Genomic DNA, 16,774 nt, shown 5'->3' on the forward strand with positions numbered 1-16,774 from the left:
GAGGTGTGGAACAGCCAATCCTTGCAGAGCTGCTGAAGAAAGGAGTGGGGGAGGGAATTAAAAAATAATGCATATGTCTTAGGCTAGTGCACGAGATATGTAAATCACCTGTCACTCACATCAAGGGGGAGGATTTGACAAAGTTTTTCTCAGTTTGTCAAGAATGATCTCACTGAACAATAAAAGAGGATTGCTCAGAGCTGGATTAACTCTGTGTGGCAAGACTGGGCTCAAATGATAGGAAATCTTATACTCTACAGTATGATATAAAAAAAAATAAAAAATTTTGGGTTTACATCCACTTTAACTAAATAATAAAAATATTGTGAAAGAAATTTTCCATGTGTGTTGGAAATATCTGCAACATAATATTTAAAATACAATTCCAGGATATCACTACCTAGTCTTATAACGGCTCCCTCCCACCTCTGAACACTACTATACTATGACCTTGTAGAAGAAAAACACTTTTTTTCTGGATGCTCCAGACAAAACATGTGATCTGTCAGCTATTAGCAGCTTCAGGGGAGAGGAGGGAGCCTCAAATATTGATGAGCCATAGTAAGCCTATATAGGGGTGACGTCACCGCTCAGACATTACAGCCGTTGTCGAGCGTTCTCTTTTTTCCCCTGCAGCCGGTGCTGGCTGACACATGGGAGCCGGATCATGTGACCAAACCTGGAAGGGACTGAGAAAAGGTTAAGTACATGCATCTTTCTTCTGCAGGTAAGTTAGTATAAGTATTAGGAGGGGGGAGGGAGCATTTTTAAGATTAGTTCGTAATAACCTGAAATTCTATTTTAAAGTGTTACTAAACCCACAACAGTAAAATAAGGCTGGGGAAGAATGGGCTGGATGATGATTGACATTCTCCAGCCTGGAAATGAGGCAGGCTTGCTACAACTTCCAAATGCACACTTTGAGAAGCTTCCAGTGTGCGGAGAAATCAGAGTAAGCAATTTCAGTACAAGAGAGGAGCCTGTACAGCAGTGCAAGACTGAAGGGAAGGCTGGAGCTCAGCTTTAATAACTTTGTACTAAGAATATGTTATTGCCTAAATGTTCATAGACTGCCTTTTAGTTCTTACCCATCTCTATAGTACCATACTTTAATAACCAAAGGAACATTTTTATATTGTTAAAACACATAGGACATACCACATTAATGCCTCCAGCGTGGCTCCTGGAACACACGGTGCCTACAAAAGCCATGCCTGCAGTGCCTCCGAATCCCTTCTTCCTGCAACAAAACATGTTAAAAATCAGAATTTTGACGCTCCAGGGAAATAAAACACAGAAATAAAACAGAGCAGTCCTGCAAAGACAAAAAAAAAGCTGCCTTTGCCACCACCTGCACTGCACCGTTCATGCGTAATGGGAATTGTAGCTTAAGTGACTGCAACAAACGTTACATAGTTACATAGAAGGTGAGGTTGAAAAAAAGACACAAGTCTTTTGTGTGTGATGAAATGTCAGAATTACATTGTATATCCCTGTATGCTGTTTTTGCTGTATGTTTGGGATCATTGTCTTGTTGGAAGATAAATCTCCGTCCCAGTTTCAGGTCTTTTGCAGACTCCAACAGGTTTTCATCCAGAATGGTCCTGTATTTGGCTGCATCCATCTTCCCCTCAATTTTAATCATCTTCCCTGTCCCTGCTGAAGAAAAGCAGGCCCAAACCATGATGCTGCCACCACCATGTTTGACAGTGAGGATGGTGTGTTGAGTGTGATGAGCTGTGTTGCTTTTACGCCAAACATATCGTTTTGCATTGTGGCCAAAAAGTTCAATTTTGGTTTCATCGGACCAGAGCACCTTCTTCCACATGTTTGGTGTGTCTCCCAGGTGGCTTGTGGCAAACTTTAGACGAGACTTTTTATGGATATCTTTGAGAAATGGCTTTCTTCTTGCCACTCTTCCATAAAGGCCAGATTTGTGCAGTGTACGACTGATTGTTGTCCTATGGACAGACTCTCCCACCTCAGCTGTAGTTCTCTGCAGTTCATCCAGAGTGATCATGGGCCTCTTGGCTGCATCTCTGATCAGTCTTCTCCTTGTCTGAGCTGAGAGGGACAGCCAGGTCTTGGTAGATTTGCAGTGGTCTGATACTCCTTCCATTTCAAAATGATCGCTCCTTGGGATGTTTAAAACTTGGGAAATCTTTTTGTATCCAAATCCGGCTTTAAACTTCTCCACAGCAGTATTACGGACCTGCCTGGTGTGTTCCTTGGTCTTCATGATGCTCTCTGCGCTTTCAACAGAACCCTGAGACTATCACAGAGCAGGTGCATTTATACAGAGACTTGATTACACACAGGTGGATTCTATTTATTAGGGTTGTCCCGATACCGATACTAGTATCGGTATCGGCACCGATACCGAGCATTTGCCCAAGTACTTGTACTCGGGCAAATGCTCCCGATGCTTCCCCGATACCTAAAAGTCAGCTGTGATCGGCGCATGGGGGAGATACAAGCTTCTCCCCCAGCGGCTTTCAGCTGCTTTAGTGACACAGCGGTGATCGCTCACCGCTGACTGTCACTGCATTATCCTCCATGCCCCCTCCTTTCCTCTGTGCCTCTCCGCTGTCCCCCTCCGTTCTTCTCTCCTTTTCTGTCCCCCTCCGCTGTCCCCTCCGTTCCTCTTTCCTCCTCTGTGCCTCTCCGCTATCCCCTCCGTTCCTCTTTCCTTCCCTGTGTCTCTCCGCTGTCCCCCTCCATTCCTCTTTCCTCCTCTGTGCCTCTCTGCTGTCCCCCTCCATTCCTCTTTCCTCCTCTGTGCCTCTCCGCTGTCCCCTCCGTTCCCCCCTCCTTCTCTGTCCCCCTTGTAATCTCTTGTGATTACTATGTGTCAGTTTATGAATGGAGAGGAGCCGCTGTCTTCTCTCCATTCATTCTCAGTGCAGCTGAGGCTGCAGAGAAAGGGACTGGGGAATCTCTATCCTCTGTCTCTTTCTCTGTCTCAAGGGGGAGATATCAGAGGTCTGTTAAGACCCCTGATATCTCACCAAAGCCCCCCAACAGGGCTGATTAAAAAAAAAAAACAAAAACAAAAAAAACACATATTGCAATAAAGAATAAAAAAAAAATTTTTGTAAAAAATAAAAATTGTAAATTTAAAAAAAACAAAACAAAACACACACACACACACATACACCGTTCACCTCCCCCCCAAAAAAAAAAAAAAAAAAAAGCACTGTTAAAAAATAAATAAAAAAAAACACTGTCACGTGACATAAAAAAAAAGTATCGGTATTCGGTATCGGCGAGTACTTGAAAAAAAGTATCGGTACTTGTACTCGGTCCTGAAAAAGTGGTATCGGGACAACCCTACTATTTATCACCATCAGTCATTTAGGACAACATTGGATCATTCAGAGATCCTCGCTGAACTTCTGGAGTGAGTTTGCTGCACTGAAAGTAAAGGGGCCGAATAATTTTGCACGCACCACTTTTAAGTTTTTTAATTGCTAAAAAAGTTTAAAATATCCAATAGATTTCATTCCACTTCACAATTGTGTCCCACTTGTTGGTGATTCTTCACAAAAAATTAAAATTTTATATCTTTATGTTTGAAGCCTGAAATGTGGCAAAAGGTTGAAAAGTTCAAGGGGGCCGAATACTTTCGCAAGCCACTGTATCTAATAGCTTTTTTAAACCATCGATGCTCCCCCCTCAACCCACCGCCTGTGGAAGGGAATTCCACATCCTTGCCACTCTTACAGTAAAGAACCTTCTACACAGTACAATTGGATTCATAAATCCATGCCGATTACTGCTAATGATACCGTTTTCATTACTAAAATCTTATAAGTCCCTTATCATCCCCTCCAAGAACGTGCATGCTATTGATGTTAGGCTAACTGGTCTGTAATTCCCAGGGATGTATTTTGGCCCTTTTTTAAATATTGGTGCTACATTGGCTTTTCTCCATTCAGCTGGTACTATTCCAGTCAGTAGACTGTCAGTAAAAATTATGAACAATGGTTGTGCAATTACTTGACTGAGTTCCCCAAGTACCCTCGTGTGCAAGCTATCTGGTCCCCGTGATTTATTAGTCTATTCTAATTCTGTCCTCTGTTAGCCATAAGGGTGCTTCCTGTGTTGTGCCATGAGCACAAACACTGCAGTCTTGGTTACTGAAGCCCCCCGATTTCCTCGTGAAGACTGAGGAGAAGAATAAATTCAATACCGTCACCATCTCCCCATCCTTTGTAACCAGATGTCCTTCCTCATTCGTTATGGGGCCAATATGGTCTGTCCTCCCTTTTTTACGGTTTATATACTTAAAGAATTTTTGGGGATTATTTTTTGCTCTCATCCGCTATGTGTCTTTCGTGTTCTATCTTAGCCGCCCTAATTGCACCCTTACATATCTTGTTGCATTGTTTGTAAAGTCTAAATGCTGATGATGATCACTCAGCCTTCTATTTTTTGAAGGCCTTCTCCTTTGCTTTTATATGCATTTTTACATTATAGTTAAGCCATCCAGGACTTTTGTTTGCTCTTTTAAATTTATTTCCCAATGGGATGCATTGGCTAATGCCCTTAAAGCAAACCCATCTCTCCTCTGTGTTCTTTGTTTCTAAGATTTTATCCCAATTTATATCTTCTAGCAAGGCTCGTAGTTTAGGGAAGTTGGCTCTTTAGAAATCCAGTGTCTTTGTGTTCCACTTGTGTTTCCTATTTGTGTGATTTATACTTTAGCCAATTGACCTGTGATCATTGTTTCCTAAATTGCCCCGTATTTCCGTATGTGCACTGTTTATTCTCTTTTTCTGTAAATGGCAGTAATGCAGGTTCATGGGGGGAGCGTGTAGAGGAAAAAAAATATTTTAACTTTACAAATTTGGACATAATTTAGTGAAGAACATCAAGTAGGACTGGGTATAGTCTTATGGATTGTTTAGAAGCACTAACTTACTCCCCAGTAATTTTTGCACCACCCCCAAAGAACCTGTAGATGGTGCTGTTATGTTCTAAAATGGCTTTGTTTGACTTGAATACTTTTTCACAAATATAAAAACAGTAAGGCTGGGTTCACACTTATGCAAATTGGATGCGGGTCTCCCCACAATAAAATTTGCAGGACAGGAGAGTGTGACCAGCTCTTAATAGAGCCGGTTCACACACCTCTGGGGCTGCCGCGGAGCGCACTGGAAAAGGGTCCTGTGCGTCTTCTGGTCCGAATTCAGGCAAAAATTTGGACCCGATTCATACCTGAATGCGGTGAATGGGGTCGCAACTGGACCCACTGCTGAGACACGCGGCCGCAGCAAGTGTGAACCCAGCCTAAAGTGGAAATCTCCCCAGCTGGACAGATGGCAAAAAAAATATTTATTTTTAATTTAATTGGTTGATTCACATATCAAATATCATTATTTTTCGTGAGCACTATTTATGGCACGATTATACACATAATGCGCTCACATGCATTGTATTCGCATAATGACCTCTGTTTACGCATGACAAGCACACATGTACCGTGTGTACACATGATGTGCTGACATGCACCATGTGTATATTACAGCCTTTGTTTACACTTGATGCACTCACATGCATTTTGTGTATGTTCTTTTTTTCCCATTTTTATAAGTGCTCACATTCCTTCTGTTTTCAGCTGCATAAGGAGCTAAGGGTGAGGGTGGGGGTGAGAAACAGCAGCACAATGACCTTTCCAGTGAATGTCTGTGCGGGGGGGTGCAAGTCAGATCACTGGAGGAGAGCAGGCGGAGTTCCCAGCATAGCTAGAGAACTGACCAAGGTGTGTTTTCCTGCTCACTATGGTCAGTTTTATTAGGAAAGTAGAAGGACTGGCAGGAACATCAGGGTTTCCACATAAAGGAAGCAATACAAAGAGAACAGGATACTTTTTCATGCAAGTACATGGTACAGCAGGCACTTATCAGGAATATGAAATGTTGGGTTTACATACTCTTTAAACAGCATAAAAGAACATTCGCATTTAGAAAGTCATAATGAGTGGACAAGGTAAATATATGGTTTAAAGTTTGGGTTACTGTGTCATGTAATGGACTGCGTGAAGGAGGGGTACAAACCACAACACCTACCGGTACACAACTCTGAATCCTCCTTCTATATATGGATTTGACCAATGTATTGAGCTGTATGCCTGGCGTTCAGTGAAAACATTATTACTAACGGAATTATCGTCCGCTATTGGCCATGATTTTCTCCTGACCTTCTCAAAATGCCCATGTACATTCCATTTCAATAGCACTAAATAAAGGAAAGCCTTCTGTTTTGCTGATCCAGAAATACAAAAGGTTACTTACAGAATAAACTGAGCGCTGTCATGTCTGCGGAGGGGTACAAGATTCTGCTCGCGCCAGTTCACAAAACGCCCCAGGACATCTCCAGCCGAGCCTTCAATACTGATGTGATTCATCCTCATCCAGATGTCCAACCCAACCAGGACAATTCTGATATTTAGCACTTTGTACATCTAAAGAACATTGGAGAAACTTTGGTCATCACCCAGGAGGGACAAGACACATCAGGGCTGAGAATTCATCAGATCTGACACCTTCACTACAAATGACTGCTGCAACTGAATTGGCTTTTCTTTTAAAGCTGAAGCTTAGATTAAAAAAAAAAAATTTCTCTACAGCTTTAGTTTCTTAGCTCTAATAAAGAATGTCCCATAATGTGCAGGCTGTTGGATTCTATAGAATTCTTCACTGTAAGGCTACCCTGTCCTCTTCCTGGTGCTGAACGTCCAGCGCTGCGGGGATTAACAGATTTGGGTCTCTGGGCTCAGCTGCACTAAAGTTGAAAGAACTTTTCTCAATGGAGGAGCAGGCAGAAGGGGGCGTGTCCTCGTTGGATCATCTTTAGTGCAGCTGAGGCTGAGCCTGGATGCCCAAAGCCATTAACCCCCGCAGTGCTGGAAGTTCAGCACCAGGAAGAGGACAGGGCAGCCCTACAGTAAAGATTTCTACAGAGTCCAGCAGCCTGCACATTGTGTTATTCTTCATTACAGGTAAGTCATGTAATTTTCCCCTCCTGCAGTTTTTTGCAGGCAGCCTGAAGTGGGTGGTACTGTTAGGTCCCACCCACTGCTCAGGCTATGTGCATCACAGGTAATTTTACAAGGTAATATCGGGGTTTACATAGATATTTGGGGCGCAGAAAGGGCATTTATATTATATGTAGCTATTTGGGAATATATTTATATTATTTGTGTGCAGAGTTTAACTTTATTATATTTGATGTAACGTTTACATTTTACCATGTTTGCATTTTCATATTTCCGTTATTGTGATAAACACAGAAATATGTATATAAAGCCGGCCATAGACGGTCAGAATTTCGGCCGGTTCAGCAGGAACTGTTCGAGATTCAAACCGTGTATGGGCAGGCTGAATGATCGATCAACTTGGGTACAACCAACCTGCCAAATTGTACATGCAATTATAGCTAGCGACTGTTATAGCCACTAGCAATAATCATGGCGTTCCCATGGCTGCCCCCCCCCTCCCCACGCCGCTGGGTGAACACAATTGGGAGGAATTCCCCTGTCAACACTGTCTATGGTTGCAGGAAAGAAAATTGATCCATCTACGGCCGGCCTAAAGCCCCATACACACAGGCAGAATGTCGAGACACATTTACCGGTACAAAAAATACCGGCTGACATTCGGCCCGTGTGTATGTCGGTCTATCCAACATGCTGAAAAACCAGCAGTCGACCGACTCCCGATCATCGCGCTCAGCCAATGGCAGAGCGCACTGATTGGAGTGTTCCAGCGGGGAGGCCATCCACCTGTCAGAACACAACAGCTGAGCGAGGTAGATTGCTGGACTAACCTCACATTATTAGTACAGCAGCTCCCAACCGGAGCTGTCAAAAAAAAAAAAAAAAAAACTGTAGTGTGTACCTTAAGACTCTAGAGACAAAATAGGTTAGCCACCACAATGACTTTACTGCCAAGATAAAATATCAACCACAAAAGGAAGAGCATTGTTTTCAGTGGGTTGGCCGACTCAGACTTGCGAGGAAGCACAGTAAAGCACAACCACTGCATAGTGCCAAAAAGCAGGAAGGAGAGCCTGCATATGTATTGAGCAGATATGGCTGCCCCTATGTATACATTTACTTACAAATTATAAATGGAACCAGGTTTTTTTTTAACATGGCATAGGTAGAAAGGAATACAAAAGTCCCTTACAACTGTTCTACTTACACTGTCAAGATAGTTGGCCAACTGCACCATTTCAGCTCTCACTGCTGAAGCATTCTGTCCCAGCATATCATACTGTAAAAGAAACACATACCTAGGTTGCAATAAATAAATACAAACACCAAAAAGTTCAATTGACGTTTCACTTTAAATCAGCTAAATGCATTACAGATGCATCAAAACAAAAAGGTGTTTGAAATCCTACAATTCAATTTCTTTAGATAGGATTCCCAGTATGAGTAGAAAAGCCTGTGCTCTAGCAGCATGCTGAGGAGGAGGACCTTGCTCTCGGTTTGGAAGCAATAGTCCCTCAACAGTTCGTCCTACATGCCTCCCTGCTGAGCCTGAGCTAGGGGGACGCAACACTGTCAGAATACACTGATCAGCAGCTGCAACTGATTGCCTGTCACCCCAAGTCAGCAAGTTTCCAAACTTGTCCATTCAATAGAAGTCGATCAAATGATCTTGACTTCTGTTGAACAGGGATGACCACGCACCAATCAAAATTTGGCCAGTCCCTGCTGAACCAGTCAGATTTCAGTCTGTGTAAACAAAAGGAGAAGAGAGCCCACATCTGCCCTAGTGTGACGCCATTTATTAAAATCTGAAAACTTCAATCCATACACTCACATTGGGCATCGTGTAAATAGACATGTATCGCCTCCGGTTCCTTCTCCGGATCCCAATTGAGGGCACAAGAAAAGTCAAGGGAGAGAGGATAGAGGTGTTGTCAGGGTTGCTATGACAACACGTTTCGGAGGCGTGGCCTCTTTTATCAAGTTGATAAAGGAGGCCACGCCTCCAAAACGTGTTTCGGGCACGTCTGAAACGCGTCATTATAGCAACCCTGACATCACCGCTATCCTCTCTCCCTTGAATTTTCTTGTGCTGCAGGTCATTGCATCAAAGCACAGTGCCGGCTGGACCGGGCGCATGCGCAGTGGATCAAGGGACATCTCCCGGTGACCTTTTAACTGCCTGGCGGCACACTGGAACCTTCTGACTCCCAGCCAGATCTTACAACGGTAATCCGGAGAAGGAACCGGAGGCGATACATGTCTATTTACATGCTGCACAATGTGAGAGTATGGATTGAAGTTTTCATTTTCAGATTTTAATAAATGGTGTCACACTAGAGGGAATGCACGCTCTCTTCTCCTTTTGTTTACACAGATGCATCTCCACCACCCAGTGGAACATTTAGAGAGCTGCAGCGTCCCAGTGATTGATATGCATATTAAAGTGGACTACTAGTACCAGCATGTCGTGGGGGAACTCTGACCAGCACAATCTCTAGGTTTTGTGTTGGTGGGATTTCAGTCCGTCTATGGCCAGCTTAGCACAGACAATGCTCAGCCTGAAGCACATGTGTACATTTTTGTGGTGGGGCCTGTAAAGGGAGGACTTGGAGGGGGACGGGCCGAGTATTAGCTAATTACAAAGCTGGAAGTGTAAGTGTAAACTGATCACAGCAGAATGACAATATTTGGATAGTCAGCTCCTCGGGGCGGACGCTGTGTGCGCAGATAGCAGGGTGAGGAGTGTGGGCGGAGGTCCTGATTAAGGGTGGAAATGGTCAGGGGAATTCTTAGTAATGAGACAATAACAGATGTGCAGATTACATCACATCAGAGTTTAGATACAGGAACACAAAGACACAGCAAAAACTATTAACCATTAATAACAACCCAATGCTTATGCTCATCTACACAACCAGAAAATACTCTATGTACCAATAGTGCGAGGTTGTGAAACTCTTCTGTTTGGTCATTGCAAAAAGCAGTGCAGCTGCCTTCCGCAACTAATCAGAAGATTTTCATCACATTTTTATTACACGGAAAATAAATAAATGAAAGAACATAGAGGGGAATTTATAAAAACTGGAGCAGACAGAATTTGGATCAGCAATACATGGCAACCAATCAGCTTCTATCTTTCTTTTACAAAGATTAAAGCAGAACTAAACTCATCAATTTAACAGTTTCAGAGCTTGTTCACACCTTGCATGCAGAAAAACGCACAGGATTTCACCTGTAGACACGACTTGACATCAGTTTTCATGCGCGTTTCAGTGAGTTTTCTACACATTGCAGATTTCTGCGCAGAAAAAAATCCGCACATGATACCAGTGTTGTGGTGTGAATAGGACACATAGAGAACAATTGATTTCTTTGTACCCTTCCAGAACACGTGAAGAAAAGACTCACTTATCTGCACATGGCGTGAACGACGCCTCAAAAAACAGCATGTGTCAGGAATGTAACTGTCACATTAGTTGTGCTCTCAACCAAACTGTCACACCATCAAATGGCTGGTGTCAGAACTGATCACATGTGCAGCACCATGGCAGTTGAAGATCAAATAGGGACTAAAGCCGCCATACACTATACAAAAAAGATCGTCCTGAAATTCGGTCATTTAGACAGGTCGTTCGTTTTTCAGCCAGTTAATGGGCACAAATCGGTTGGGATATTTTTGAGCCGAAAAAACGAAGGACAAGTTTGGAAATTTTCTGCAGAATGAACGATAAACTGAAAGGTTAATGTGTTGGCCGTCCAAACTGTTTGCACTAGGTATATGTGATAAAAACAGACAAAAAATGGATTTATATCCACTGAACGATTTATCGGTCATTACATGATGGCACTTTGCTCTCACAGCCAAATGTTTTTTTTTTTTCAAAAATGGGTTTGAACGATTTTTAGTATAGTGTATGGCCAGCATAAGATGGCAGCTTCCTTGGATGGAAAGGATAGGAGGGCTTATTTTCGCTTTATCTGAACAAGATGAAGACAGAAGCTGATTGGTTGCCACGTACAGCTGCTCCACATTTTGTCAGCTCAAGCTTTGATAAATGCCCCCATAGTTTGTTCTTATGGTCAACACCAATTTATGCTTACCCGAGATAAATTTGATTAATAAGCAATGATCTGCGCTGCTTTGAATGAGATTTACCATTTTTTGGAGTGGTTTAAACAACAAACACATTATCTGCATTGCATAGAAAAGCACAGAGACCCAGTGATGACATCATCTAGCCCAGGGATATGCAATTAGTGGACCTCTAGCTGTTGCAGAACTACAAGTCCCATGAGGCATTGCAAGACTCTGACAGCCACAAGCATGACACCCAGAGGCAGAGGCATGATGGGACTTGTAGTTTTGCAACAGCTGGAGGTCCGCTAATTGCATATCCCTGATCTAGCCCTTTCCTAAACACTAAACCTGTTTTTATTTTGCAAAACTATCTGTGAAGATAATCTGCTAAATTTCAAATAACACTAAACCAGGCCATAAACTTAAAGGAGTACCATATATACTCGAGTATAAGTCGACCCGAATATAAGCCGAGGTACCTAATTTTGCCACAAAAAACTGAGAAACTATTGACTCAAGTATAAGCCAAGTGTGAGAAATGCGCAGCTACTGTAAGTGGAAAAGAGGGTTAACAATGCCCATTTGCAACCTCACTGTGCCCATTTGCAACCTCACTGTGCCCATTTGCAGCCATAGGTCCCCCGAACTTCAAACTCGTAGTTAAGGGTTCCTAGATGCCCCCTAGCTGCAGCCAAAATTTGGGGTCTCTGGACCCAAAGGATCCCAAAATGACATTGCTGCAGATGGACACAGTTGACTTTGGGGCCCTGTATCTCGGGGGCCACTTGGCGCTAGGAACCCCAAATTAGGTGTGCAAACCCAGTGGAACTAGCACTATAACATAGTGCTAGCACCAAGTGGCCCTGAGATACTTTTCTGCAGCAGAGAATGACGTTTTCCGATATTGGATATGTTGTAGTGCTAGTTCCACTAGGTCTTCACACCACATTTGGGGCTCCTAGCACCAAGTGGCCCCAAGATACGGGGCCCCAAAGTTGGTTCGGAAAATGTCATTCTCTGCTGCAGAAAAGTGCTTGACTCGAGTGTAAGCTGAAGGGGGCATTTTCAGCACAAAAAAAAGTGCTGAAAAACTCGGCTTATACTCGAGTATATACAGTAAATGAAATTTTGGACATGCATGTTCAGATCACTTGAATGTACATGATTATATCCACAAAGGAGGTGGAGGAGCAATAAAGACTTATCCAGCCTTATCCAGAAACAAGAGAGACCTTCTGAAAGTATCCAACAAGACTGATTGCTGGCCGAGAATGACATGAGGAAGGTCTCATCAGAAAGAGTTCAGTTAGAATTGCTTTTGGTGAATTATATTTAATTAAACATAAGAAGAAAAATAAAGAAGAAGATTTGCCATTGTATATGCAACATCTAGACTTGGTAATTGTGCCTAAGGTCTCGTGCACACTGGACATTTTGCAAACTAAGCGTTTTAGCAAAAAAAAAAAAAGCTAGATGCCTGTAAACTAATATAACGTGTTAAGGCACGTCAAGAGATTGGGTGTTAATTTATTTCAATAAGAATTTAATCTGGCCACTGAAATAAATTAACACTCAATCGCTAAATGCGCCTAGCACTTAGATCCGTGTACACACATTTAGGTGCGTGAAGCTTTTTTTTTTTTTTTTGACAAAACTTTGCTGCTCCTGAATGCACTGTATAGCGTCCAGGAGAAGTATATAACAGTATATTGAAAGATTTACCCTACACTAAATTTCTCCTAAGAAAGATCAAGCACCTCATGTGATTAGGCACTCTGCTCTATAGCCTCATAGCTCTTTATTGGCAGTGTGAGATCTTCTAAGGCACTGCTGCATCTGACTGCTAGGCTCCCCAGATGTGAGAATTGGTGATGTCACTACTGTGCTGCTCACTGTTCTCCTTGCTGGAAGTGAAGCTGTACCCAAAGACCTGCACCGCAAAGGTCTGCTTTCTTCTGCTTCATTCATTCTGTGGTCCTGTGCTTCCTCCTCTACCCCAGCTGATTCTTGAACATTCCCCCATCAATCACCAGACCACCAATAATCAGGGGGCAAATCTGAGAAAGCAAAGCCCTGCCTTTACCAAGATGGCTGCCTCTTACAGAGACGGCGCACAAGAAGGCATGATAGGTCAGTAATAGAGAGTAGATGACTGTCTTCATTTTTTTGGCACAGTTAAAGTGATCCTAAAGCCTAAGCTTTTTTTTTTACCCCAATGCATTCTATGCATTAAGGTAAAAAACCTTCTATGCTGCAGGATTCCCCAGCCCCCCCCCCCCCCTTGTTTTTACCCAAGTCCGATCCAATCCAGTAATGTGCACAACAGCAGCGGCTCCAGCCCCTGTCTCCCTCCTCATTGGGTGGATTAAAAGCAGCAGGAGCTATTGGCTCCCGCTGCTGTCAATTAAATGCTGTGACAAGGGAGCGGAGGGCAGGGCCGAGTGGCCCGGCCTTTATCAATAGACAGGGTCCGCACGGGCATAGCTCCCAACTGTCCCTGATTTGGAACAAAGTCCCCCTGTCCCTTATTCCTCCTCATTTGTCCCTCATATTGGTCTGACCTGTATACTTGTATATAATTGTATATATTTTTAGCTTTTAAAAAGTGTTTTCCTTTGCTAAACCTTTCATCCAATTTCAAAATTGCTGCATTTCTAAATGTAAAAAGCCAATATAAAGGAATAGTAGTGGTAAAAAAAAAGCACTTGTGGGTTTAACTAATCATTTTTTTTGTATAATTCTCCTTTAAGGGGGCGTGGTGGGGGTGTGTCCTATGCATACATTATTTTGCTAATAGGTGTCCCATGTTCCCATTTCAAAAAGTTGGGAGGTATGTGCCCCCATTGAAAGAGGCTTCCCATGGGGGCAACTGCCAAAGAGGAGGGGCCTGGAGCACCTGTGGGGGACCCCAGAAGAAGAGGATGGGGGCTTCTCTGTGCAAAACCACTGCACGGAGCAGGTAAGTATAACAGGTTTGTTATGTTATTAAAAAAAATAAAACATATTTTGAATCCTCTATAAGAAAGATGTATTTTGAAGCACATTTCATGGCTCCAACACACAGTCTGAGATTGTGATCTGGGCAGTTGAGATGTGTCATCTGCTGGAATCAGGCCATAGGGTGGATTTGGAAGTGTTTTCAGTGTTTTCAATGTATTCCAATGGCTCTAGTTCACACCAGTGCAGTCAGTTCCAATTAGTTTCTGGTCAGTTTCCGGTGCAGAAACTGTCTGGAACTGACGGCATTGGTGTGAACTAGAGCCATTGGAATACATTGAAAACACTGTGCATGCATTTTTAGTTCATATAAAAGTGCACAGAACTGCATCTGGTGTGAACTGGCCCTTAGTCCATAGGGATAAATAATGAGTCGGTCCACCATTTGCAGCTATAACAGCTTCAACTACACAATGCCTGCTTGGTGCTTTTTTTTTACCTTCCCTTTTGCATTCAGATTGTGGATTCCCAGACCACTTCTAAAGGCAGCCTTGCAGGCATCTATGGTGTTAGCCAGTCTTTTTATTATTAAGATTAATTCATCAGGGAAAAATACTTTTTTTTTTCTTTTGGCTGTTTATTTTAATCAGTTGCTTAATTATATCATATGACCACGGGATTGGCACAGAGATAGCGCTGCAGTGTTATGTGTTTATAACAGCTTCACCTCTTCTGGGAAGTCTATCCACAAGGTTTAGGAGTATATCTATGGGAATTGTTTGACAATTCTTCCAGAAGCGCATTTGTGAGATCAGGCACTGATGTGGACGAGAAGGCCTGGCTCTCAGTCTCCGTTCTTATTCATTCCAAAGGTGTTCTATCTGGTTGAGGTCAGGACTCTGTGCAGGCCAGTCAAGTGGCTCGCTCTTCCATGTCTTGCTTTGTGCACTGGTCCAAATCACTTGGTGGAGGGGGGATTATGGTGAGGGTTTGTTTTTCAGGGGTTGGGCTTGGCCCCTTAGTTCCAGTGAAGGAAACTCTTAAAGTGGAGTTCCACCCACAAATGTAACTTCCGGTGCGGTTTACAGGCGCTATTGCGCTAATAATAGCGCCTGCAAACCGACCCGAAAGTGCCGCTTGCTTTGATTCCAGTGTGAAAGCCCCGAGGGCTTTCACACTGGAGCGATGCGCTGGCAGGACAGTAAAATAAGTCCTGCTAGCAGCATCTTCGGAGCGGTGAAGGAGCGGAGTGTATACCGCTCCTTCACCACTCCTGGCCATTGAAATCAATGGGACGGCGTGGCTATACCGCTGGCAAAGCACCTCTGCAGAGGAGCTTTGCGTGGTTTTTAACCATTTCTCGGCCGCTAGCGGGGGGGTAAAACCGCCCCCGCTAGTGGCCGCATACCGACGGTAAAGCGCCGCTTACAATAGCGGCGCTTTACCGCCGACGCCGATGCCCGCCCCAGTGTGAAAGGGCCCTAAGAGAAACTGAAGCTGTTCCTCCCACTGTGTGACGTAAGAACCGGCAAGCGACGATTATTTCATCACTTCCTGTTCTAGCTCATTGTTTACTGGCTGCATAGCCTGTCTGATCGGCTGCACTGGAGCCCAAAGGAGAGATGGGGGGGTCTAATAGACCTCCCATCTCTCCATAGCTATTGCTGTCAAAAGAGATGTTTACATTCCTTTTGATAGCAATAAAAGTGATCACATTTTTTTCTCTTTTTTAAACACTGTAAAAATAAAAAATAAACTATTTTAACCACTTAAGGACCGGAAGGATTTGTCCTCTTAATGACCAGGACTTTTTTTGTGATACGGCACTGCGACGCTTTAACTGAGCGGTCGTGCAACCTAGTACACAAACAAAATTGATGTCCTTTTATCCCCACAAATAGAGCTTTTTATTTGGTGGTACTTGATCACCTCTGCGGTTTTTATTTTTTGCGCTATAAACAAAAAAAGAGCGACAATTTTGACAAAAACGCAATATTTTTTACTTTTTGCTATAATAAATATCCAAAAAATAATAAAAAAAAAACAAGTTTAAGCCAATATGTATTCTTCTACATATTTTTGGTAAAAAAAACCCGCTATAAGCGTATACTGATTGGTTTGCGCAAAAGTTATAGCGTCTACAAAATAGGGGATAGATTTATACAGGGCTTTTTTTCTCAAACAATAGGTGCTGGAACTCAACCACGACCCCCCCAAAACCCCTCCACCCACACACACCCTCCAAATCACATCAAATAGTGGGTGTGGTCAGTCAAATTTTATGAACAGCAGGAGGGTCTTAAATACCAGGATTGCATTACACACAGAGTGCAGAGCTGTCACTTGTAAACACAGAAACCGGACTTCTGTGTTTACAAGTAATTGTGCTGAGCAGACCTCCCCCAAGGGTCTGAGCCAGAGGTGGTGGAACTGAGTTCCACCAAGTTCCCCCTGAAAAAAAGCCCTGGATTTATATCATTTTTATTATTTTTTTTTTTTACTAGAGGGACTGCGACATTGCAGTGGACAGTTTAGACACTTTTGACACTTTTTTGGGACCACTGACATTAATACAGCTTAATAGAGCTAAAAAAAAGCCACTGATTACTGTATGAATGTCACTGGCAGGGAAGGGGTTAACACTAGGGGGCGATCAAGGGGTTAAATGTGTTCCCTGGGAGGTGTTTCTAACTGTGGTGGGAGTGTACTGGCTGGGAGTAGAGAGAGATTGCTGTTCCTGATCACTAGGGACAGCA

The 16,774-nt window shown here is 43.2% G+C and overlaps 1 protein-coding gene across 1 annotated transcript in view; it reads right to left on the bottom strand.

Moving 5' to 3' along the window:
* ADAM9 (ADAM metallopeptidase domain 9) overlaps positions 1-16,774 on the bottom strand; it is a 197,473-nt gene that overhangs the window by 51,966 nt on the left and 128,733 nt on the right. The window contains exons 8-10 of the mRNA XM_073622349.1: positions 8,208-8,279; positions 6,297-6,466; positions 1,159-1,240 (exon numbers count right to left, since the gene is read on the bottom strand). Coding sequence (XP_073478450.1) covers positions 1,159-1,240; positions 6,297-6,466; positions 8,208-8,279 — 324 coding nt within the window. The remainder of the gene's footprint in view (positions 1-1,158; positions 1,241-6,296; positions 6,467-8,207; positions 8,280-16,774) is intronic.

This window comes from Aquarana catesbeiana, linkage group LG03 (assembly GCF_042186555.1).
Source record: "Aquarana catesbeiana isolate 2022-GZ linkage group LG03, ASM4218655v1, whole genome shotgun sequence".
In the NCBI taxonomy this organism is placed as follows: domain Eukaryota; kingdom Metazoa; phylum Chordata; class Amphibia; order Anura; family Ranidae; genus Aquarana; species Aquarana catesbeiana.